Raw genomic sequence first — 25,798 nt, 5'->3', positions numbered from 1 at the left:
CCCACTTGTATCCTTTATACTCGTCTAATTTAATTTTGTTACCAAACTTACAACTATGTCATTTGATCTCCTTGGCCCAGTTACTATAGATGAGTGGTTCCCAACCTTTTTTTTTATATATGTGTATATATATGATCTGTGTGTGTGTCTGTGTATACACACACAACCCCCACTCCCTTACCATGGACCCCAGGTTGGGAACTCCTGCTCTATAGATCATGAATGACTGGGGCCCAAGACCAATCACTCTGTGCCCCACAAATCCATACCGCCAAACTGAGTAGAGTCCATTCATTCCTCTTTTTGCAATGCATGTCAATACATTCCCCCACTCCCCTAATTCCATGAGCTGTATATATTAACTAACCTCCTGTGGAGGGCCTAATCAAAATTATATAGAACTTCAAAAAGCATTTATATTCACTAGTTTCCACTTTATCTATTAAACAAGTTACATTCCTAGAGAACCCCAGTTAGACATTAATTTCCATTTGTAAATTCATATTGCTTCTGGAACATTAGATTCCAACCATTTCCCTACATTTCTTAGTGTAAGAGGTTGGTAATTTCCTGCTTTGTTATATTGTTCCTTACTACTTAAATAGCACTACTTAAATTTTCCTTTTTTATATTGGAAACAGGCTTGCGTTTGGTACTTTGTATCCTGCATATGCATCTTATAAAGCCATCAAGACCAAAAATGTGAAGGAATATGTAAGTAAGCTCTATTTGTCATTGCTCTCTAACCTTGCTGCTTAAACCCCTTGTGGTTACAGATGGCCAGAAGTCAGCCATAGAGACTTTGGCCCAATCTGTCCTTCCCCAGTGAGCTAATCCCATCTGCCAGCATTTGGCCCATTGCCCTCTAAACCTTTCCTATTTAGACGGTAACGTTGCTGATGTACATCAATTTTTGTGTGAAGAAGCTGCTGCTGATGTTCCTTTTGAATCTCTCACCTCTGGTCTTAAAACCTATGCCATCTTGTTTTTAGCACCTCTTCCCTGGGTCTGACTGTGCTCCCAATTTATGAGCCTTATGATCTGTATGCTTCTAACAGGTCAACCATCAATCTTTTATTTCCCAGGGAATGAAATCTTAGTCTGGGCAATCTGTACTAGTAATTTAGGCGTCAAAATTCAGTCAACAGCTTGGTAAATAGTACAATAGTGTCATCTATGAAACGTCACCTGACCATTTAAGCTCCTGCTCAATGTCCCATAAATAAAATCCTGCAACAATCTTAGCTGAATTAACATGTGTTAGTTTTTTTTATTTCAAAATATACTTTATTCAAAAATAAATATATACAATAAACCACTCAATAACTTTTCATCCTTTACATACGTTTTCATTATAGTCAGTCCCTATCCGTATTTATAGCCAACCATGTGGCACTCCAGTAGTTCAGCTTACCATATCATTGTTGAGGGGTATACTCCCCGCCCCCTGACCCCTCCCACTCCCACGGGTGGAGAAACCTATACTGTGGTCCTTCCCCACCGGGCCCTTGCGGTGGCTGCACCGAGTTTCAGTGCGTCCCTCAGCACGTACTCCTGCAGTCGAGAATGTGCCAGTCGGCAGCATTATCCCACGGACATCTCCATGTGCTGGTAGATCATCAAGTTTCGGGCCGACCAAAGAGCGTCTTTCACCAAGTTGATGATCTGCCAGCAGCACCGGATGTTGGTCTCCGTGTGCATCCCCAGGAACAGCCCGTAGATCAGAGAGTCCTCTGTTATGCAGCTGCTGGGGATAAAACGTGACACTAGCCCGTCCATCCTCCTCCACACCCTCTTTGCGAACTGGCAGTGTGCAAAGAGGTGGGTCACAGACTCCTCCTCACTGCAGTCCTCCCGTGGGCAATGGGGTGCGGAGACGACGTTCCGGGCGTACAGGAGGGCTCTGACTGGGAGGGCCCCTCTCACCGCCAGCCAGGCGAGGTCTTGGTGTCTGTTGGTGAGATCTGGCAATGAGGCATTTTGCCAGATGAACTGGACAGTCTGCTCAGGGAACCACCCCACTGTGTCCATCACGTCCTTCTCCTGCAGTGCCTGCAGGACACTACGTGCCGACCACTGCCTGGTGGCCCTGTGGTCAAAGGCGTTCTCCTGGAAGAACTTTGCTACGTAGGACAGGTATGCCGGCAACGACCAGCTGACTGGGGTGTTGCGCGGGAGTGGGGCCAGACCCATCCTTCGTAGCCAGGGCGACAGGTAGAACCTGGGCACATAGTGGTACTTGGTGCCCACATACCTGGGTTCTACACACAACCTGATGCAGCCACATATGAAGCTGGCCATCAGGGTGAGGGCGACATTGGGGACGTTCTTGCCCCTGTTGTCCAGGGACTTGTGCATGACGGTCCGTCTCACCCGCTCCATCTTGGATCCCCAGACGAATCTGAAGACAGCCCGGGTGATTTCCGAGCTGTAGGAGCGGGGGACGGGCCAGACCTGCGCCAAGTACAGCAGCCCTGAGAGCACCTCACACCTGATGACCAGGTTCTTGCCCGTTATCAACAGGGAGCGCCCTCCCCACAGTCCCAGTTTCTGTTTCACCTTAGCAGTCCGCTCCTGCCAGTTCTTGTTGCACACCTCAGCCCCTCCGAACCAGATCCCCAACACCTTCACGTGGTCAGACCTGATGGTGAAGGGGACGCTGGATTGGTCGGGCCAGTTGCCAAAGAGCATGGCTTCGCTCTTCGTGCAGTTGACCCTGGCCCCCGACGCTAGCTCGAACTGTTCGCAGGTGCCAATCAACCTGCGAACTGACCTCAGATCAGAGCAGAAGACGGTGACGTCGTCCATGTACAGGGAGGTTTTCACTTGGGTCCCTCCACTGCCTGGCAGCGTCACCCCTCTTATGCCCTCATCCCTCCTGATGGCTTCCACAAAGGGTTCTATGCAGCAGACAAACAAGACGGGAGAAGGGACAGCCCTGCCTGACTCCAGACCTGATGGGGAAGCTGTCTGTTTCCCACCCGTTGACCTGCACTGCACTACGGATGTCTGTGTAGAGCAGTCTAATCCAATTCCGGATTCCCTCCCCAAATCCCATTTTGGAGAGCACGTCCGCCATGTACGTGTGCGATATCCTGTCGAAGGCTTTCTCCTGGTCCAAGCTGACCAGGCAGGCGTCCACCCTCCTGTCCTGCACGTACACGATGGTGTCCCTCAGCAGCGCAGGGCTGTCTGAGATCTTCCTGCCCGGTACAGCACAGGTTTGGTCTGGGTGGATCACCTGTCCCAGAGCAGACTTGACCCTGTTGGCGATAGCCTTGGACAGGACCTTGTAATCCACATTCAGGAGAGAGATGGGTCTCCAATTTCTAATGTCCTCCCTTTCCCCCTTCTACTTGTAGATGAGGGTGATGATGCCCTTCCTCATGGACTCAGACATACTGCCGGCCAGAAGCATAGCGTTGTACACTTCCAGCAGGTCTGGGCCCATCCAGTTCTACCGAGCCGAGTACAACTCAGCCAGTAAGCCATCGCTTCCGGGAGTCTTACCCGACCCAAAGGAATGGATGGAGCCTGTCAGCTCGTCCAGGGTCAGTGGCTGATCCAGACTCTCCCGCTTGCCGTCGTCTAAGACCTGCGTGATAGACGACAGGAAGTTGCGGGAGGCTGGATTCTGTGGCCTTTTCGTCGTACAGACCAGCATAGAAGGACTTGCAGATCCTCAGTATGTCGGTCTGCGAGGACGCGACTGAGCCATCCTCTTCCTTAAGGTTGTGGATCACAGAGCTCCCCCTGTGCACCTTTTGGAAGAAGAAGCCTGAGCACGTCTAGTCCTGCTCCACGGTTTGGACCCTTGATCAGGAGATGATCTTGGAGGATTCGGCGGCGAGGTTATGGGCTTGCCGGCCCTTCACCTCTCGCAATTCCTCCCTGACATCCACCCCCTTCGACTGCAGAAGGAGAAGTTGCTGCAACTCTGTCTGGAGTTTACGCAGTTCCCTCTGCTCCTGCCTTGCCTTCTGGATACCCTTGTGGATGAAGAACCTCTTAATGTTCTCCTTGGTGGCTTCCCACCAGTGAACCGGGGAATCAAAGAAGGCTTTCAAGGTTCTCCAACCTGTGTACTCCCTCTCTAGTTCCTCGATGTTCTCTGGGGTCAGCAGTTTTACATTCAGCTTCCAAGTCCCCCTGCCTGCCTTCTGGTCCTCCCGTAAGCGACAGGTGGCTCTCAGAAGGCAGTGGTCGGAGAAGAACACTGGCGTGACGTCGGTGGACCTGACCATGAGGGACTCAGACAGGAAGAGGAAGTTGATCCGGGAGCGGGCTGAGCCGTCTGATCGTGTCCAGGTGGCTTGCGGCTGTGCTCCACCTGTGGGGGTGCCAAAGGTGTCGCGCAGCTTGGCTGTCTTCACCGTTTCCCTCAGGAGTCTGGAGGTACTGTCCAGCCTGCCGGGTCCTCCAGCCGCATCAATGGTGCAGTTGAAGTCTCCGGCCAGAACGACCGGCTGGGACGTCACCAGCAGCTGTGGGAGCTGCTCGAAGACGGCCAGCCGCTCGCTCCGCACGGGGAAGGCATACACGTTGATCAGCCGGAGCGGAGTGCCCCGGTATTTGACGTCTGCTACCAGGAGGCGCCCCGCAACCACCTCTTTAACTTGGGTGATTGAGAAGTTGCCTCCCCGCAGCAGAATCCCCAGGCCGGAAGTGCGACAATCGTTGCCCCCCGACCACACAGACAAACCTTTTTTCCACCACCATGACCACCTCCGATAGTTACGGAGATGTGGTAGTCCGCACTCCTGGAGGAAGGTCACGTCGGTCTTTACAGTGTCCAGGTACTGGAACGTGCTGACGCATCGCCCAGTACTCTTCAAACTTCGCACATTCAAGCACGCCAATTTAAGGTCTGCCATCATTGTAAGTCTTTTATTTTGGCTGCTCTCTGTCCTCACCCTTGCCATCCTGAGCCTTCATTCCCACCGCCTTTGTAAAGTTTTCCACCTTCTGTGGGCTCAGGTACTGCTGGTAGTACTCCGTGTGTGGCCGTTCTGGGCCCGGGGGGTTGTTGACTTCCTGGGCTGCTTCCCCTTCAGGCTGCTGGGTGCCAGCCGTGGCTCTGCTCCCAGATTCCCGGAGCTCTGTGTGTCTGCTGCTCTCCGCCTCCTGTACTTGGGGGGTGGCCAGCAGACTTTCTACCTCCTCTCTCCTCCTCTCCCCATGTTCTGCCAGCCGCTTCTTCTGCCGGGGCTGCTGGCCTCCCCCAACTCCTTCCTCCTCTGAAGAGGACAGGGTACCAGAGGCTGTGTGGTTCCCTGCCCTTTTCTTGCGTTGCTCCGCCTTCTGTCGCTTGGCCGCCACCTTTTGGGTCTTTTTGCGTTTCACGACCTTCCATTCGGTTTCCACCTCAGCTCTCCCCTCCTCCATGGACTCCTGCTCGTCGTTTGCCTGGTCCTGGAGGGTCTGCTGGGGGGTGGCAGGTCTTGGGGTGCCTGCACCTTCCTCCCTGGTTTCGTCACCCGTCCTGTCGGGTGCCTCGTCTGGAGCGCTGGCGGGTACGTCGGGAACTGCCTGGGCCCTTTCAGGGCCAGCCCCTCCCCTGGTCGCCTGTGCGTAGGTGCCCCCACGCCTCGGGCAGGCTCTGTACAGGTGGCCAGCCTGTCCACAAAGGTTGCAGGACTTGGCCTGCGTGCAGTCTTTGGTCAGGTGGCCTTCGGTTTTACAGTTCTTGCACATCACCACCCTGCACTGGGCTGCGATGTGCCCTGCCTTGCCGCAGTTTCGGTACACCCTGGGTTGCCCCGCGTACACCGTGTACCTTCGGTTCCCTCCGATGGCGAAGACGGAGGGCGGGGTGGATGACGTCGCCGTTGGAATCCAACCTCAGCTTCACCTTGACCTGCCGTTTGCTGGTCCAGATTCCCAATCCGTCCTTCACGTCCGCTGGTGTTCCTACGCTCTCCACATACCGAGCGAGGAATGTAAGGACATCCACCACTGGCACGTGCGGGTTGAACATATGTACCGTGATTGTCCGTTCCTGTTGGGTAGCCGTTGCAAAGAGGGCCTGTGCTTTCAGCAGCGACAGTGGCGTCTCTGTCCCCTTCAGCTGAAGCCGCTGGTACAGCTTCTGCCACCCTGCAGCCTGCCAGAAAGTGACATCGAAGAAACCTGCGAAGTCCTGGACACAGTAGATGTCGTCGGGCGTAAATCCGCAGCATTCCATCAAGACCTTCGGGATGAAGGTCTCTTGGGTGAAGCCGGTGCCCCCGTTCCGGTCTCGCACTGTCAGCCTGACAGTGTTCTTGATACCCAGGCCTCGAGCCGATGCACTGCTCGCTGCTGCCATCTTCTTCCTCACTGCTGTCGTCGCTGGTATGGGGTGTTAGATTGGAGGCCAATCAGCATTAGGATCCACCCCTGCGTCAGTGCGAACTCTTCTCTTCCGCCTTCTGGTCTGATGAGAACAGAAACTACACTTGATCTTAGCCAAAAGGCCGAGAAGCGACATGTGTTAGTTAAAGCATTTTAATGTCAGTGAGTTGAATGTAACCAGATTCCAGGTGGCTGTTCATATTCCATGGATCCCATGATGATTTAGCTTTTAAGTCATTACAATTAGTTATATAACAACTCAAGTATACGATGTTGTTACCAGTCTGGTTGAAATATATTACTTGAAATGGCTCAAAGCAGCCATTTTAAGCCATGGTATGGGATTACTGTTGGAGCATACTCTAAACTAATGAGTTTAGTTTTGGATAGCCTTTTGGAAAATATGTAAAAGAGGCCTTATGTTTTCAGCCTAATTAATCCTTCATTCTATCAACCACCCCCAGCCTGCCATTTTTAACCGTAATTCCAAGATCCTCCGTTCTTCTTGTGATTCCATTTACATGCTAATCTTGACTAAAGGCTGAAGCTATTCCCCGAGGTAAAAATGCATCCCTTTCCTAAAATACATCAAATGGCCATCTGATCCATTCCTTTCCCTTTCTCCTTCCTCTTCCCCTCCCCTACCTATTCACCTTATCGAATCCAAAGTGAACCAATGTAACTCTTTAATCTTGTAACTTTAGTTATGCTTAAAATAAATAAATGTGATTATTATCACTAAATTCACATGAAGAAACAGTGAAAAAAATTTCTGGCATGCTCAGTGCTTCCAGCATCTGCTCAAACTGCTGTCAATTTAATAGGCACTATTTATTTGTATTCAGAAGTTATACCGTTGAAGACCACTGCATGTGAAAGATCCATGTCTGCAGGTTTGAGCACATAATTACCCCTTAGTTGAAATACAGTGGACACCAAAAGATGGTGAATTATAATTCAACTTAAAATGGGTGTGTGTGCTGCAAACTTATTGCTCTGTCATCCAGGTTTTTTTTACTGTGTACTTCACCTGACATTTGTTGAAGTCTCATTGTCTACAGCGATAGTACAGTGAAGATAATAATTGCCAGTGACGGTTCAGTGTGCTGTTTGCCTAGTTTACAACTAGGCTTACCATAAAGTGCAGAAAGAATCCTTTGCTCCATTGTCAATAGCTGAGGAATCGTCAGCTATTATCTGAATCGCCAATCCCATTGCTAAAGCAGCTTGAAGGATATTCTGTTAAGTTACGGTCTGTGTCTTAATAATGTACTAAAGTAGTTGCAGAAATTATAAGATAAAATGAGTGGAGATTTTATAACATTCAGCATCCCCTCTCAAGAGACTTGAAAAGAATTCAAATCCACAGGAAGTTCTGGTGATTTTTGTTTGGTTGTTGGGAGTTTTTTTTTACTCTGGGTTGATCCACCAGCATCTGACTATGGGGAAACTGGTTAATGGTATATTACTCAGCCAAACAAAGTAGTTTGAATAAAAGCATTTCCTATCCAGAAAATGTATGTTGCATTCCAACTTCCAACATCATGCATTTTTTAATTACTGAATCCCTCCATCTAAGGGTTACAACTACAGTAACTTCCTAATCTAAGCATTGTTTCTCCCCCCCCCACCCCCAAGAAATAAGGTGAGTGGATAAGTTAAACACAAGCTATGTGCACTGCTTCAAAGTTCAAAAGTAAATTTATTATCAAAGTACATGCTGCCTGTGTCACCATATATTACACTGAAATTCATTTCCTTGCAGTCATTCACAAAGAAATACAATAGAATAAACAAAAACCAATGCACAAAGACCGACAAATAACCAATGTGAAAAAGCAGACAAACTATGCAAATACAAATTATAAGTAATAATAAATGATACTGAAGACATGAGTTGTGGAGTCCTTGTCAGTGAATCGGTAGGTTATGGAATCAGCTCAGTGTTGAGGTGAGTGAAGTTATCTACACTGGTTCAGGAGCCAGTTCAGTGAAGAGCCTGGTGGTGTGGGACCTAAGGCTCCTGTACCTCCTTCCTGATGACAGCAGCAAGAAGTGAGCGTGCCCTGGATGGTGGGGTCCTTGATGATGATGCTGTTGTGGAAGTGCGTTTTGTAGATGTGCTCAGTGTTGTGGGGGTGGGGGGAGGAGGGTTTTCCTGTGACGGACTGGGCTGTATCCACTACTTTTTTAAGTTTTGGTTATTGTCACATAGCAGTGAGGTCATGTGGCTTATTGCCAATGGCATTATTCAGTCATGCTCCCATGTGGACTCTGTGCTCAGCCTTGTACATTTCTTCTACACCTCTTCCATCTTGAGTGCACCAGATAACCTTTTTTGTTAACATTTATCATAATGGAGATTTCATTCAGCCAGAAGTAGCTGTGGGCAGCGTGACCTTGAACACACCCAAGTTAACTGAATTGGATATGCAAGGGAGTCATTGCATTGCTATTCTGTCTGCTTGGAAAACCTTACTAAATGGACAAAAACAAAAAGTTTGGAAAATATAATCAGGCTTGTTTTTCAGTTTGTAAGCTTAAGATTCCTTTGTGTCTCAGTCATCAGTAAACTTTCACAACCAACTTTCATTTTAAAGTCTCTGGATTTTAGTGGCTACAACATAGTGCAATTTAATTTGGATGACGAAGTTGCTTCCATTCATACTTTCCTGGCACCAAAAGTTGGAGTAGGTTTTTGGTGATTACAATTTTTGGCTTGCTGAACAGCTAAGGAGGTGTGACCAGCTCTATGCACAGGGTGAAAAAGCAAAGTAATTTACCTTGTTATACAAAATATGGGTTGCTGACCTGTAGACATTCACTTGTGTTGCCTTGGGAACTTGTGCATTAACTGCATGAATAATACTCAATAAGTTTAAGGAAGGTGCTTACCATGCTCCCTGATTAGAGTTGGTGTCAGCGGCTTCATTCAAAGCCATCTCAGGGAAAGAAAAGCCATGATAGTTAGAAGTTGCCCTGCAGTTGGCACTGAATAGCCATGTTTTCCTTTTACAGCCACCTCTAACTAAATGTTTAAGATGTTTATTAAAGTTCTGAGTCTGATAGCTCAGAAACAAGCACTTCAACCCACTGTGTTCTTGCTTGCTGTCATGTACTTGTCAATACGATCACTTTTTCTAGCACATAACACTTTTATGCCTTGGGTATTCAAGCGCCTGTCTATATATTTAAATGTTGTGAGAATCTCAGCCCCCATCATTCCTTGGGCACTTAGGCAGAGCACTGCAGATTCCAACCATCCTCATAGCAGGGGTTCCCAACCTTTTTTATGCCAATGAGCCTTATCATTATCTGAGGGGTCCATGGACCCCTGCTTTATAGGAAAAATCTCCTGCATTCTACTGGTCTGTTTCTCTCTTGTCTCAGTGAGGTTCTCCCCCTCCCCTTTATTGCCTCCTTTACTCCAAAGTAAACAAACTCATTCTCGCCTTATAACTGAAAGATTCCATTGTAGGCAACATCCTGATGAACATCCTTTGCATCTGCTACATTGCTTTCTGAAGTCTGATGAATAGAGCTATACGTAGTATTCCACTTATGGTCTAACTAGTGTTGCATAAAGTTATAGCATAACCTGGCTGCTCTTGTTTTCATTAGAATGCAGGTATATGGCTTCTTAACCAAATTATCCTGCTTTGCTGCTGCCTTTTTGGATATTTACTGTTCATCAAAGTTTCTCTTTTTCCTTATGCTCCCTAGGGCACTATTATTCATTGCATTGTATCAAATGCATCACCTCTCTGGATCCTTTCAGAAATTAGAATTGGTCAGTTAAAGGTGGTGCTGGTGAATCATGGTGACGGATTGCAGACTACTTGCAAAACTTCTAAGTATACTTCTGAATCACTCTCACTGCATTCTGCCACCTGTAATTTCCCTTTAAGCAACGTACTATTGAATTTTCATTATGAACTAGTAATTTCACGGTCTTCTGAAGGAGTTGGTGGACTTGCTTCTCAAGTGCGCAGGTACAGCACCTTTAAGCGGATGATGGTACATCACCATGGCTGAAAAAGAGAGAGGAGGGGAGGACTCAAAGCCAGGCTGAGACACTAATGATTGAACTTCCTCTACCCAGCATCTTGTTAGCAAATGTACACTGGAAAATGAGATTGAGGACCTATGGACGAGATTATTTTATTGTCAGGAAATGAGGATTTGCAATGTTCTGTGTTTCACAGAAATGTAGCTCACTCAGGATATGCTGGTAAGACTTGAAGGTTTCTCAATACACAGGATAGACTGGACTGCTGATTTGGAGAAAGCAAAAGGTGCAGGTCTGTGTTTCATGATAAACTCTTTGTGGTACTCGAATTCAGCAGTCTTACCACACTGTTGTTCCCTGACCTAGAACATCTGATGATTAAGTGATGACTATTCTACTTGACAAGAGAGTTCTTTTCCCTGGTCTTGACCACAGTTTACATACTGCTAAAAGCAGATGTTAAAGAAGCACTCAGTGTTCAGAATGCCGTGGTTAGCAAACATAAAACAGCCTACCTTGACACTTTTCAAATCATAGTCAGGGACTTCAATCAGGCTTGCTTGAAGAAATCTCTGCCCAATTATCATCAACATATCACCTGTCAGGGCAGACATCCCAACATACTTGACCACTGTTATACTATAATTTAGAATGCCTACCATCCCATGTCTCGACCACATTTCAGGAAATATCACTTTGGTGTCCTCCTCCTACCCAATACAGAGGCTAAAGACCAAGGCTGCAGAGATAAGGACAACAAAGAGGTGGGTTGCAGGAGGCTAAGAGGCTACAGGATTGTTTCGAGTCAGTAGATTGGGCCATTTAGGAACTCATCAGAGCATCTAAATGAATACACACCAGTTGTTACAGACTTCATAAAAACAGTCATTGACAAGTTTTTTCAGTCTTACCTAACCAGAAGCCCTAGATGAACCAATAAGCTTCAAATCCTAGGCCTCAATGCCTCATGTAACTGCATCCTTGATTTCCTCACTTGCAGACCTTAGTTAGTTCAGATTGGCAGCAACATCTCCACAATCTCCAACAGCACAGGAGCACTATAAGGCTGTGTGTTTAGCCCCTTCTCTACTGAGTTTATACTTATGACTGTGAGGCTAGGCAGACCCTCAAAGCCATATTTAAGTTTGCTAACAACCCCACTGTGGTTGGACAAATTAAGGGTGGTGATGAATCAACATGTAGGAGGGAGATTGAAAATCTGGCTGAGTAGTGCCACAACAACAACCTCTTACTCAATGTCAGCAAGACCAAGGAGCTTCAGGAGGAGGAAACTGAAGATCCATAAACCAGTCTTCACTGGAGGATCAGAGGTGGAGAGGGTCAGCAACTTTAAAATTCCTCGGTGTTTTATCATTTTAGAGGATCTGTCCAGAATCCAGCACGCAAGTGTCATTACAAAGAAAGCACAGTAGCGCCTCTACTTTCTTAGAGATTTGCAAAGATTTGGCATGATGTAAAAATGACGAACTTCTATGGATGTGAGTCGAAGAGTATATTGAATAGTTGCATTGTGTACTGATACGGAAACACCAGTGCCAATGGAGAATCCTGCCCAGTTCACTGGTAAAGCCCTCCTCACCATTGAGCCCATCTAGTCAGAGTGCTGTTGCAGAAAAGCAGCATTAATCATCAAGGACTCCCACCCACCATTCAGGCCATGTTCTCTTCTCATTGTTGCCATCAGAAAGAAGATATAGGAGATTCAGGAAACACACCACCAGGTTCAGGAACAGTTATCACCACTCAACCCATGATGCTCTTGAACCAGAGGGGATAACCTTACTCAACTTCACTTAGCCCATCACTGAACTGTTCCCACTGAACAGGACTCACTTTCATGGTGTGTTCCTCTCATGTTCTTGATATTTGTTGTTTATTTATTATTATTTTCTTTTGGTATTTGCACAGTGTTTTTATTTTGCACATTGGCTGCCTGTCCTGTTGGTGTAGTCTTTCATTGATTCTATTATGTTTCTTGTATTTACTGTAATTGCCTGCAAGAAATTGTATCTCAGGGTTGTATGTGGTGACACAGTGGCATGCAAAAGTTTGGGCACCCCGGTCAAAATTTCTGTTACTGTGAATAGCTTAGCGAGTAAAAGATGACCTGATTTCCAAAAGGCATAAAGTTAAAGAGGACACATTTCTTTTAATATTTTAAGCAAGATTACTTTTTTTATTTCCATCTTTTATAGTTTCAAAATATCAAAAAAGGAAAAGGGCAAAAGTTTGGGCACCCTGCATGATCAGTACTTAGTAACACCCTCTCTGGCAAGTATCACAGCTGGTAAACTCTTTCTGTAGCCAGCTAAGAGTCTTTCAATTCTTGTTTGGGAGATTTTCACCCATTCTTCCTTGCAGAAGGCTTCTAGTTCTGTGAGATTCTTGGGCCATCTTGCATGCACTTCTCTTTTGAGGTCTGTCCACGGATTTTCGATGATATTTAGGTCAGGGGACTGTGAGGACCATGGCAAAACCTTCAGCTTGCGCCTCTTGAGGTAGTCCATTGTAGATTTTGAGGTGTGTTTAGGATCATTATCCTGATGTAGAAGCCATCCTCTTTTCATCTTCAGCTTTTTTACAGACGGTGTGATGTTTGCTTCCAGAATTTGCTGGTACTTAATTGAATTCATTCTTCTCTCTACCAGTGAAATGTTCCCCGTGCCACTGGCTGCAACACAAGCCTAAAGCATGATCGATCCACCCCCGTGTTTAACAGTTGGAGAAGTGTTCTTTTCATGAAATTCTGCACCCTTTTTTCTCCAAACATACCTTTGCTCATTGTGGCCAAAAAGTTCTATTTTAACTTCATCAGTTCACAGGACTTGTTTCCAAAATGCACCAGGCTTGTTTAGATGTTCGTTTGCAACTGACACTGAATTTTGTAGCGAGGATGCAGGAAAGGTTTTCTTCTGATGACTCTTCCATAAAGGTCATATTTGTGCAGGTGTCGCTGCATAGTAGAACAGTGCACCACCACTCCAGAGTCTACTAAATCTTCCTGAAGGTCTTTTGCAGTCAGACGGGGGTTTTGATTTGCCTTTCTGGCAATCCTACGAGCAGTTCTCTCGGAAAGTTTTCTTGGTCTTCCAGACCTCAAGTTGACCTCCACCATTCCTGTTAATTGCCGTTTCTTAATTACATTACAAACTGAGAAAACGGCTACCTGAAAACGCTTTGCTATCTTCTTACAGCCTTCTCCTGCTTTGTGGGCATCAAATATTTTAATTTCCAGAGTGCTAGGCAGCTGCTTTGAGGAGCCCATGGCTGCTAATTGTTGGGACAAGGTTTGAGGAGTCAGGGTATTTATAAAGCTGTGAAATTTGCATAACCTGGCCTGTCCTAACAATGATTGTGAACAAGCCCTAGCCCTAACAAGCTAATTAAGGTCTGAGACCTTGGTAAAAGTTATCTGAGAGCTCAAATCTCTTGGGGTGCTCAAACTTTTGCATGGTGCTCCTTTCCTTTTTTTTTCACTCTAAAATTGTACAAAAGAAATATAATACACTAATCTTGCTTAAAATGTTGAAAAGAATGTTTCATCTTTAACTTTAGGACTTTTGGAGATCAGTTCATCTTCTACTCACTTAACTACTCACAGTAACAGAAATTTTGACCGGGGTGCCCAAACTTTTGCATACCACTGTATATGTACTTGGATAATTTTACTTTGAAGTTGTTTTCAGGTTTGGCACAAATCACTAACTTTCTGCTGTACCATAATATGTGCTGCTTGAAGCATAGAGAGATATTTCAAGAAAAGAAGAAAATGAAATGATTGACAGCTTTTCAAGCTCATCTCGTAAACTACTTCATCACCAATTCTACACTACCCTGTCCCAGTTACCAAAACCTGCAAGCACGATAGTTTGATGCTGTCTTAATAATTCCTCTGTAATATTTGGCCCAAACCCATTTTATTTTCTAGTATTGGCTCTTGGAGAAAAATTTCACCTGCATTTAGGTTTGGTACAATTGACTTACCCACAGCAAATTAGAATTTGTACTTCACCAGGAGTTGGACTAATATTTCCCTTCCTTTCTTCCCCCTCCACCTCAGTTGTTTTTTTTTTAATTTTCTTTTGCTTCAGGAAAGTAGCCTGTTTCAGTAAATTGGATATAGAATGTATGTTTTTCTTTCATTCTGAGTTTATAATAAATCAATAACAATTTGATTTCCCCTCTAGGTCCGTTGGATGATGTACTGGATTGTGTTTGCAATCTTCACAACAGTAGAAACTTTCGCAGACATATTTATTTCTTGGTAAGTTGTAAAGCATCTCCAACATATTGAAGGAAGTGATTTAAGAGATGCGTGTAGGTTTTGTATTGTGATTTTACTGAGGAACGAATGCTTGGAGATCACAGACAGTTATGTCTAGCAAGAAGATGACAGAGAACAGTGAGGGAAGGTAATTTGTTGTGATAATAGAGAAACTGTCCAAACCCTGCAGTTTGGAGAGGGAAAAGAAGTCCCTCCTTGGTTATATTATTTTGCACTTGAAAACGATTAAACTTCTTGTGTCTATGACAAGTCGAGGAGTTGTACTCATTCTTTCATAGATTCAAATGAACAGGTAACATGCAAATTAACTTTGCTCCATGTGAGGTTGATTACTGCCTTTTAGTGGCATGTTCTGTTGTTTCTAAAATTATCAGTGTCAGTTCTATTTCTGAAGGATGCCTTGTGCATTTCTTTGATAAACTGACATGCAGACTTTCATATATTTCTTCCCTTCTGATATGTTGGCATTTGCACATCCTAAAAACCTGTTATGGTACAATTCTTCTATTATCTGCACCCTCGGGCCTTTGGATTTCTTTCCAGACTGCTGGCTATAACTTCAGCAAACTTGAATTTACTGCTTTAAGATGGTGTGCTACACTATAACTTTTCCAATGAACTAGTTGAGGGAATGTGGGAAAAGGATCTTTGCTATGTTTAAAGGAAGCATGGGAACAGGACCTCTTGAGTTAAAAGGGAGCATTGGACAGTGGGCTGTGACTTGCCTCATCCTCTTATGTCCAAAAATCAGATAACAGATTAATGCAAGGCTGTTTTGCCGTGTGATTATCAGTAAATGGGATGAATTTGGATTTAACATTATATGTGTTAACCCAAAATTAGTTATTAGAACTTCTGGGTGAATCCTGATCAATCTTTCATTCATGCCTTTTGCGAGAAATATATTATGTACTCAGTGTTTTTGTTTGCTCACTAATATTCCTTTTTGTCTGAAGGTTTCCATTCTACTATGAAATAAAAGTTGCATTTGTGGTCTGGCTTTTATCCCCATACACAAAGGGTGCCAGTATGATTTACAGGAAGTTTGTACATCCTACCCTTTCTTCAAAAGAGACGGTAAAGAAACAGTTATTTCTTGATTTATACTTGGTGGAGGTATTCAATAAGCTGCAGTAATTCCTTAAACATTCTGAAAGCTCTTAAGGTTTAGTTTGTACAATTTATTTACTGCCCATTACACTGCTGCCATTTAGGGTAGCAATCAAGGCTCTCCATCTCTGGCAGTGGTCAGGACTTCCTTCATCATGTCAGTAACTTTCTCTTGGTTTTCACTACTGTCAGTCATGTAAGTCAGGGATACTGTGCAGTCAGATGTAGAAGGATTCTTCATTGTTGTTTTCATAAGTTTTGTTTTGCCAGTCAGGATTGTTGGCCTTTAAGCTGAACCTTCAAACCTCAGTCTAATGGACCACTCTTAGTCTGGCCTCTACCCTTTGACCTGTTTGCTATGGATAACCCTACCAAGAGCCAAAGCATAAGACCCTAACTCCAGCCAACATAGCTCTCTGCGTCACTAAGGCACGTAAGCCTCCAAACCGTGACAAGGTTGTGGTCCTCTTAGAGGAGTTTGTGCAACAATGTAGTTTAAATGCCTACTAGTTCAATTAAAACTGGACAAAACTATAAATGAGCTTTTTTTTTTAAAAAAGGTTTGTACATTTGTTTGACTCAAAGTAGGATATTTCCTTTGTGTTTTATCTGGAACTGCTTGAAGTGTGCTCTACCTTAAATGTTCTGTGGTTTCGTTCAACATAATCACATTTATATTGGGCACAACTGTAAAGTCAATTTGCGATTTCCATATTAGATTTAGTATTCTAATATTTTTAGTCCCTATTCACTTGTTATCTCTTTACCTGTCACCTGACTGCTCCCTACAGAACTGTATTCCGAACAATGACCATATGCTGGATACAATCTTGACTCCTTTCTGTTCTAATAAAGGCAGAAAATACTGGAAACACTCAACTGGTCGGGTAGCATCTCTAGAAGGTGCGGGAATAGTATTTGAGGTCAGAGACTCTTCATTAGAACTGATATGTTAACTCTTTCAGCAGATTGCTGCCTGAACTGCTGAGTGTTAGCAGCATTTTGTGTTTATTTCTGATTTCTATTTTTTTAAACTTTCACTCATTTCTAGTCATTTTGCATTTAAATAATTTATTCCCTAGATGCAATATTTGATTATTCTAAAATTCATTCAATAAAAAATTTTGAAATGGTATACTTCTAGAATTGTGCGAAAGCTTTTGCCTTTTAAAGCAATCAGTGTCTAAACCCTAATGTTTGAAACCTCATGGCAATATTGCCCTTTATGTTTAGATGCTCAAAACTACAGCAATTTGATCAGCACAATCATGTGGTTTTGATGCACAACCACCCTAAATAAATAAAACTCCCATTTTACTTTTTAATGCTCTTGAATTTGAGGAAAAATTTAATGAATTTTTTTTAAATATTGTGGTATATTTTGGCGTTGAGCTTGTCTAGCTGTGAATCTATTCTTTGCCTTGTTAAGAAAGCCAGATTATGACCAGGTGAGTACTGCTATCTGTTTACTGTAAGTAAAATATTTAAAGCTACTTGTGTGACTCCTTTATGGTCCCCCAAAACAAAGCTGGCCAATTTTGAGATTGGCCTGTTGCATTAGATGGAAACTATAACTAACAAGATGTACGGAAATACTTCCCTTTTTTTAAAAAAAAAATGTTTTTCCTCATGAAATCCAACTCATGATTAAAATGTTCAGCACACAAAATGCTGTAGGAACTCAGCAGGCCAGGCAGCATCAATGGAGAAAAGTACAGTCGACATTTCAGGCAGAGACGCCAACTGTACTTTATTCCACAGATGCTGCCTTGCCTGCTAAGTTCCTCCAGCATTTTGTGTGTGTTGCTCAGATTTCCAGCATCTGCAGATTTTCTCGTTTGTGATTAAAATGTTCCGTTTAGTTGGACATTAAGCTTGGACAATTGTTCCCCTTCTTGGTTGGACTTCATATTCTTTGTTCCTTTGGAATATTTTTCTTCATACATCTGCTCCATTTGGTTACAATCCCATCAGGGTGTCCCAAGCTCTTCAACTACAGGTTCTGCACCTAAGCACAACCTTGACTTTGCCTGCTGTTCATGCAATATGTTTACCAGCAGGTACCGAAGCACATCAACTCAGTATGATTAAAGAAAGACAGAGAGTGGAAATCAATAATACTATAATGTTCAAGTGCAAATTCTGGTGTAGATGATTTCCCCCTAAGCATCGTCTCTATAGCTGATTCTGTGATCTGGCCTTTGTGCTTTCCATTTTCAAGGTTCAGAGTAAATGTATTAAAGCACACATAAGTCGCTGTGTATAACCTTAAGATTCACTTTCTTGTAAGCATTTACAGTAAAAGACAAGAAACGTAATAGATTCAATGAAAGACTGACAACAGGATGTACAAACAACCAATGTGCAAAAGGCAACTAACTGCAGATACACAAAAGAAAAAAGCAAAAAGTAATGATTGTAATAACAAATAAGAATAAACATCGAACATGCGACGAAGAATCCTGAAAGTGAGTGTATAGGTTGTGAGAACAGTTCAGTAATGAGGCAAGGGAAGTTATACCCACTGGGCTCTTCAACCAGAGGGGGAGGGGTAATAACTGTTCCTGAACTTGGTGGTGTGGATTCTGAGGGCGTACCCTATCTCAGGGTGATGGCAGCAACAAGAAGAGAGCATGGCCCGAATGGTGGGGCCATTGATGATGGATACTGCTTTCCTGCCACAGTGCTCTGTGTAGGTATGCTCAATGGTGGGGAGTGCTTTACCTATGATGAACTGAGCTATATCCGCTACATTTCATGGGCATTTCCATTCAAGGGCTTTGCTATTTCCTTATCAGGCAATGCCGCAACCAGTCAACATACTCTCCGCCACCCGTCTATAGAGGCTTGTCAAAGTCTTAGTTGACATTTGAATCTTTGCAAACTTCTAGGAAAGTAGAGGTCGTGCCATGCTTTCTTTGCAATGGCACTTGAGTGTTAGACACAGGACACATCCTCTGAAATGATAACAACGAGGAATTTAAGGTTGCTGTCCCTCTCCACTTCTAACGCCCCAATGAGGATTGATTATAGACCTCCAGTTTCCTCCTCCTAAAGTCAATAATCATCTTGTTCTCCTGCAAATATACATATGCCAACAAGAGGCTAAATTGGGAAGTTTCATACTCCAATGTTTTAGCCTGTCTTGGAGTCCTCCCTCTCTTTCTGCAGTGGTGATGTACCCTCATCTGTTTAAAGGTGCCTGCATCCTTGAGAGTTAAGTCCACCAAGTCATTCAGAAGATTGTGAAATCACTAGTTCATTAAAACAGTTCAGAAGTATGTTACTTAAAGGGAAATTACAGGCTGCAGATTACAGTGAGAGTAGTTCAGAATGACATGGAATAAAGTAATGGGCTGCATATTATTCGCATGAAATCTCAAGGCAGTAGTTGTTATCTAGGCAACAAAACAGCAAATTGCTGCACAACAAATGCCACTATAGCAAATGAATAAACAATTTTGATACTTGATAGGGGAAGAATAGGGTATCAGAAGTGCTGCTTATTCTTTGGATGGGTTTATGTTACCCTGTGCTTACCTGAAAAAGATGGTGGGCTCTTTCACCAAAACCTGGTTTGAACTGTATCAGTAGCTTCAGCTGTCCTCCCGGATTATCATCCTGGATGGATTGGTGTTTCAAATCACTATAGGATCTTTAGTCCAATCAGTTGATAGCGTTACACATCCTGAACCTGGAAATTGCTTTGGTTGAACTGATTTGTTTGTACAGGATAAGTGTCTGAGACAACTGGGAGAACATGCTTTTAAGGAAAGCAAGGTGGCCAGTTTTCATTTGGAATGTTCATGGCATTTACAAGTTATTTGAAAACTATTTTTCTGAAGGGTGATGAAGCCTGTTCTTTTGTATTGCTGTCATCTTTTCCAAAGCATCAGACCAAGTGTCATTGCTGACGGTGACTGGTGCCCTTTTTAATTTACCAACTCATACAGTCATCTCCTGTTACAATGAACAAATTAATTTATCATCCTTTTAAGTTTTGACCTTCAGTTTTTCTGACACTGAGTAACTTAAATAGTTTCATTGCATGCAACCTTTCTAATCGTGGTGCAGGAAGAGTGTTTTATGTTAAGTGTTGTGCTGTAAATCCACAATGCTGAGATGTGCAATCTCTCTCTGCATGACAGCAGACCTATTATGTAGTTTTCAGTTGAAGGTGCATTCCCAAAAGTACATCTGTTGCTTCTCACTTTAATTTCCCTCCCTTTAGGAAATAGATTGCTACATCATACAAGCCAAAGAGCGTAGCTATGAAACCATGGTAAATTTTGGCAGAAAAGGACTGAATATGGCTGCAACTGCTGCTGTCAGTGCTGCTGCAAAGGTATGTATCAAAACAGTTCTACTATTTTAAGTTGTGTTGGGTTTGGTAGTTCATTTTGGGAAGAGAGCAAGTCAAGTTTAGTCCTGACGAAGGGGCTCGGCCTGAAACGTCGACTGCACCTCTTCCTACAGATGCTGCTTGGCCTGCTGCGTTCACCAGCAACTTTGATGTGTGTTGCTTGAATTTCCAGCATCTGCAGAATTCCTGTTGTTTGAAGTCAAGTTTAGAAATGGTTCCCTTAAATCCATTTTCTTGACACTCTGCTCTTTTTAGTTAGATTCCTCACTTTACAACTTTCCTCAGTTATCTGTTCTGTTGTTCACTATCGGATGCCACCTTCTTTATCATTCAAAGGTTCATTTATTATTAAAGTATACAACTCTGAAATTCTTCTCCTCCAGGTAGCCATGAAACCAAGAAAGAAAAGAACAGCAACATAGCCATCAACCCCCAAATCCTCCCAGCCCCTCTCAATAAAACGAACAAAAACAGAACAGGAATATTGTCCCCCAAATCGCCCTCCCCCACACAAAAAAACGAGAACGATCAGGCAAAAATCACAGAATATAAAAATCTTAAGACTGGAGGGGGGAAAAAAAGGTCCATAATCCATGTTCGTATCTATATCTAAAATGCAGAAAGCCTCCATAACATTCTCCGTACACAGTGGCTGATCAGACATGCTCCCCTCTCTGGCAGCAGTGATCCCACCAGCGACCAAAAGGCAGGTAGCCAGCGCTCACCTTCTGCATTTGCCTGGACGTTGCTTTAATCGGCAAACAATGGAACCTTCAATTGGCAAAATGAAGTCGAACATCGGTTCGCGCCCCCCCCCCCACCACAACAGCCTTCTCCATAGGCTCTATATCCTATCATTGCTCTCTGAAGAATTTTCCCATGTTTTCTATTTTTATTTCAGATAACTATCACCTGCTGTATTTTGCATTTGGATATTAATTTACCAAGGAATCATCTTTTTCCCATTTAATAGGATTTACATTTGAAAGTTAAACGACCTACAAAAACGTATGCTAAAAATTTATCTGCTGCACTATAATTAGGTCCATGTGATATTATGGCTTGGCAGCTTGAGAGCTGCTTTATGCCTAAGTTTCAAACTGCATTGCTAAACAAGGTAAGGGGGAAAAGGATGAACAGGACCATACATGCATAACAAGCCTGACAACACGTCATGCTGCTAATTTAGCATCTTACAATTTGCAGTTGCTGTTGAGTCACTTATAAGATGTGTGTTTTTGAAATGTTGCCCAAGTGTTCATTTTCATTAGCATCTGTTTTAATGTTTCTGTAATGTAAGACTCCATTTTGTCTGCATTTCACTGTAGTCTATAACGTGCCCTTCTTGCTTCCCCTGTATTTTAGAGTCAGGGAGCTCTTGCTGGACGCCTAAAGAGTTTCAGTATTCAGGATTTAACAACCATCCCAGTCGACGAGCCAACACATTACAGAGATCCTCTTTATCCTGAGCATGAGCGACTGGCAAGAGATCCCATCTTGGTAGCAAGAGGAGAGTATTGTGAGTCATTTACTTTGTGGAATTATCATTGAGTAAATAAACAATACAGCAAGATTAGTTTGAAGACGAAGTTAGTTTTATTCCCAGTCCAAAGGTTAAGCAGAAATTGAAGCTCGTGATGAAATATGCAAGAGACTATAAATGCAATGAGTGATTCTGCAGTTTGGAAAGCTGATTTTTATGTAAAGTGAAGTGTGATCCGTGCATTCTGCATGTAACATCTGGACTACAAGGTAACCATATCAATGTCCTGAGCAACACACACAAAATGCTGAAGGAACTCAGCAGGTCAGCAACATCTATGGAAAGGAGTAAAGAGTCAACGTTTTAGGCTGAGATCCTTCATCAAGGCAGGAATGAAAGGGGGAAGATGCCAGAGAAGAAGGTGGGGAGGGGAAGGAGAACAAGCTAGAAGGTGATAGGTGAACAACAGGAATTCTGCAGATGCTGGAAATTCAAGCAACATACATCAAAGTTGCTGGTGAACGCAGCAGGCCAGGCAGCATCTATAGGAAGAGGCGCAGTCGACGTTTCAGGCCGAGACCCTTCGTCAGGACTAACTGAAGGAAGAGTGAGTAAGGGATTTGAAAGTTGGAGGGGGAGGGGGAGATGCAAAATGATAGGAGAAGACAGGAGGGGGAGGGATGGAGCCGAGAGCTGGACAGGTGATTGGCAAAAGGGATACGAGAGGATCATGGGACAGGAGGTCCGGGAAGAAAGACGGGGGGGGGGTGACCCAGAGGATGGGCAAGGGGTATATTCAGAGGGACAGAGGGAGAAAAAGGAGAGTGAGAGAAAGAATGTGTGCATAAAAAAGAGTAACAGATGGGGTACGAGGGGGAGGTGGGGCCTAGCGGAAGTTAGAGAAGTCAATGTTCATGCCATCAGGTTGGAGGCTACCCATATGGAATATAAGGTGTGAAGCCAGGTGGGGAGGGGAAAGAGGGGTGAAGTTCAAAGTAAGTTTATTATTAAAGTACATGTATGTCATCATCATATACAACCCTGAGATTCATTTTCTTGTGGACATACTCAACAAATATATAAAATAGTAACTATAACAGGATCAATGAAAGACCACCCAACTGGGGTGTTCAACCAGAAAGCAGAAGACAAAAAAACTGCAATTACAAATATAAATAAATAGCAATAAATACAACAACAGAGATGAAGAGTCCTTGAAAGTGAGTCCATTGCTTGTGGGAACACTCAAATGATAGAGTTAAGTTGAGTGAAGTTATCCCCTTTTGTTCAAGAGCTTGATGGTAGAGTGTAGTAACTGATCTTCAACCTGGTGAAGTGAGTCCTGAGGCTCTTGTACCTTCTACCTGATGGCAGCAGTGAGAAAAGAACATGATCTGAGTGGTAGGTATCCCTGATGATAGATGCTGCCCTCCTAGGACAGTGCTTCACGTCGAGTGGTTGGGAGGGCTTTACCCATGATGTACTGAGCCGAATCTACTACTATTCATAGGATTTTCTGTTCAAGGATATTGGAGTTTCCATACCCTGCTGCGATGCAGCCAGTCAATATACTCTCCACTACATAAGTTTGTCAAAGTTTTGGATGTCGTGCCAAATCTCCGCAAACTCCTAAGGAAGTAGAGGCGCTGCCATGCTTTCTTTACAATTGCGCTTGTGTGCTGGGCCCAGGGCAGGTCCCCTGAAGAAGTAACACCGAGGAATTTAATGTTGCTTACCCTTTCCACCTCTGATCCTCCAATGAGGTCTGACTCCATGGACCTTTAGTTTCCTGCTCCTGAAGTCTATAATTAGTTCCTTGGTCTTGCTGACATTGAGTGAGAGGTGGTTGTTGTTATGACACCACTCAAGCAGATTTTCAATTTTCTTCCTACTGTATATGCTTCGTCACCAGCTTTGATTTGGCCTCTGACAGTGCTGTCATCAGCATACTTAATATGGCACTTGAGCTGTGCTTAGCCACACAGTCGTAAGAGTAAAGCAAGTAGAGCAGGAGGCTAAGCACAGAACCCGTGATGGAAATCATGGAGGGGATGTTGTTGCCAATCAAAACTGACTGGTGCCTTTCAGTGAGGAAATCCAGGATCTAATTGCACATGGAGGTACTGAGGCCAAGGTCTTGGAGCTTATTGATTAATTTTGAGGGGATGATGGTAATGAAAGCAAGAAGCTGGGAGGTGATGAGTGGGAAAAGGTAAAGGGCTGCAGAAGTAATTTGATAGGAGAGGAGAGTGGACTGTGGGAAAATGGGAAGTAGGAGGGGAGGGGCAGGTGAGGAGAAGAGGTAAGAGGGTGGCCAGAGTGGGGAGTTTCAATATGAGGGAAGGGGTAGTGGGGGGAAAAATACCAGAAGTTGGAGAAATCAATGTTCATGCCATCTGGTTGGAAGCTACCTGATAGAAAACAAGGTGTTGTTCCTCCAACCTGCGAGCATCCTCATCATGACAGGAGAGGGTGCCATGGACTGGCATGTCAGAATGTGGATTGGAATTAAAATGGTTTGCCACCGGGAAATCTTTTTGTGGATGGAGCGTAGGTGCTCGGAAGCAATCCCCAATCTACGTTGGGCCTCACCAGTGTAGAGGAGGCCATATTGTAGATGACCCCAACAGAATCGCAAGTGAGGATTTGCCTCAGCTGGAAGGACTGTTTGGGACCTTGAACGGAGGTGAGGGAGGAGGTGAATGGGCAGGAGTAGCACTTCACTTCTGTTTGCAGGGTTAAGTGCCAGGAGGGAGATCAGTGTATAGGGACAAATGGACAAGGAATCTCAATCCCTGCGGAAAGTAGGTGGGAGACAAAGATGTGTTTGGTGGTAGGGTCCCATTGAAGGTGGTAGAAGTTGCAGAGAGTCTTGCATTGGATGCGGAGGCTCATGGGATGGTAGGTGAGGATGAGAGGAACTCTATCCATGTTAAGGTGGTGAGAAGATGGGGTGAGCACAGATGTCCTGTAAATGGAGATGTAGATGAAGGTAGCATCAATGATAGAGGAAGGGCAACCCTATTCTTTGAAGGAGAGTGGATATCTCTGATGTCCTGGAATGGAAAGCCTCATCCTGGGAACAGGTGTGGCAGAAACAGTGGAACTGAGAAATGGGAATGCCATTTTTACAGGAAACGGGATGGGAAGAAGTATAGTCAAGATAGCCATAGGTTTATGAAAGTTATCGGTGGACAGTTTCTCTGCAGAGATGGAGACAGAGAAATTGTGAAAAGGAAGACAGGTGTAATAAATGGACCAAGTAAATTTAAGGACAGGATGGACGTTGGAAGCAAAGTTAGTGAAATTGGAAAGCTCAGCATTGGTGCTTGAAGTAGTACTAATGCAGTTGTCGCTGTAGAGCAGAAAGCTTTGGGAAGCATTACCAGAAGAGGCTTGGACCATGACTGTTCCACATAGCCAACGAAAAGGCAGACATAGCTGGGTAATGCACACAAAATGCTGGAGGAACTCAGCAGGCCAGGTAACATATATTGTAAAAGGTAGTTGACATTTCGGGCTGAGACACTTCATCAGGACTGGAAATAAGAGATGAGAGGTCAGAGTAAGAAAGTCAGGAGAGGGGAGGAATAAGGTCAAGGTAGTAGGTGTTAGGTAACTCTGGGGCCGGGGGCGGCTAAAGTAAAGAGCTGGGAGATCAATTGGTTAAAGAGATAAAGGGCTGAAGAAGAGGAAATCTGATAGGAGGGACAGAAGGACATGGAAGAAAGAGAAGAGGAGGGTGATAGGCAGGTAAGGAGATGAGGTGAGAGAGGGAAACGAGAATGGTGCGGGGGTGCAGGGGGGCACAATTACTGGAAGTTTGAGAAAGCAATGTTCATGCTATCAGGTTGCAGGCTACCCAGATGGAATACAATGTGTTGTTCCTCCAACCTGAATGTGGCCTAATCACTGTAGTAGTGGAGACCATGTACTGGCATGTCGGAATGAGAACGACAAGTAGAAATGAAATAGGTGGCCATCGGGAGATCCAGCTTTTTCTGATGGGCGGAGCATATAGGTCTCCCAATCTAAGTTAGGTCTCGCTGATGTGTAGGAGCACTGGATACAGTAGATGACCCCCACACTCACAAGTGAAGTGTCACTTCACCTAGAAAGACTGCTCTGAATGGTAGTGAGGGATGAGGTGTAGGCCCAGGTGTGGCACTTCTCCACTTGCAAGGGTAAGTACCA

At 44.3% G+C, this 25,798-nt stretch overlaps 1 protein-coding gene and 1 pseudogene across 3 annotated transcripts in view; one reads left to right on the top strand and one right to left on the bottom strand.

Annotated features, from left to right (window-relative positions):
* LOC134350282 (receptor expression-enhancing protein 1-like) overlaps nucleotides 1-25,798 on the top strand; it is a 66,419-nt gene that overhangs the window by 24,108 nt on the left and 16,513 nt on the right. For all 3 annotated transcript variants that reach the window (XM_063055317.1, XM_063055316.1, XM_063055315.1), the window contains exons 2-6: nucleotides 642-714; nucleotides 14,551-14,627; nucleotides 15,605-15,725; nucleotides 19,990-20,103; nucleotides 21,487-21,640. In XM_063055317.1, the coding sequence (XP_062911387.1) occupies nucleotides 14,560-14,627; nucleotides 15,605-15,725; nucleotides 19,990-20,103; nucleotides 21,487-21,640 (457 nt within the window). In that variant the 5' untranslated portion in view covers nucleotides 642-714; nucleotides 14,551-14,559. The remainder of the gene's footprint in view (nucleotides 1-641; nucleotides 715-14,550; nucleotides 14,628-15,604; nucleotides 15,726-19,989; nucleotides 20,104-21,486; nucleotides 21,641-25,798) is intronic.
* Nucleotides 6,336-6,467, bottom strand: LOC134351234 (U2 spliceosomal RNA; annotated as a pseudogene).

This window comes from Mobula hypostoma, chromosome 8 (assembly GCF_963921235.1).
Source record: "Mobula hypostoma chromosome 8, sMobHyp1.1, whole genome shotgun sequence".
In the NCBI taxonomy this organism is placed as follows: Eukaryota; Metazoa; Chordata; class Chondrichthyes; order Myliobatiformes; family Myliobatidae; genus Mobula; species Mobula hypostoma.
This window is presented reverse-complemented; position numbering and strand designations above follow the sequence as displayed.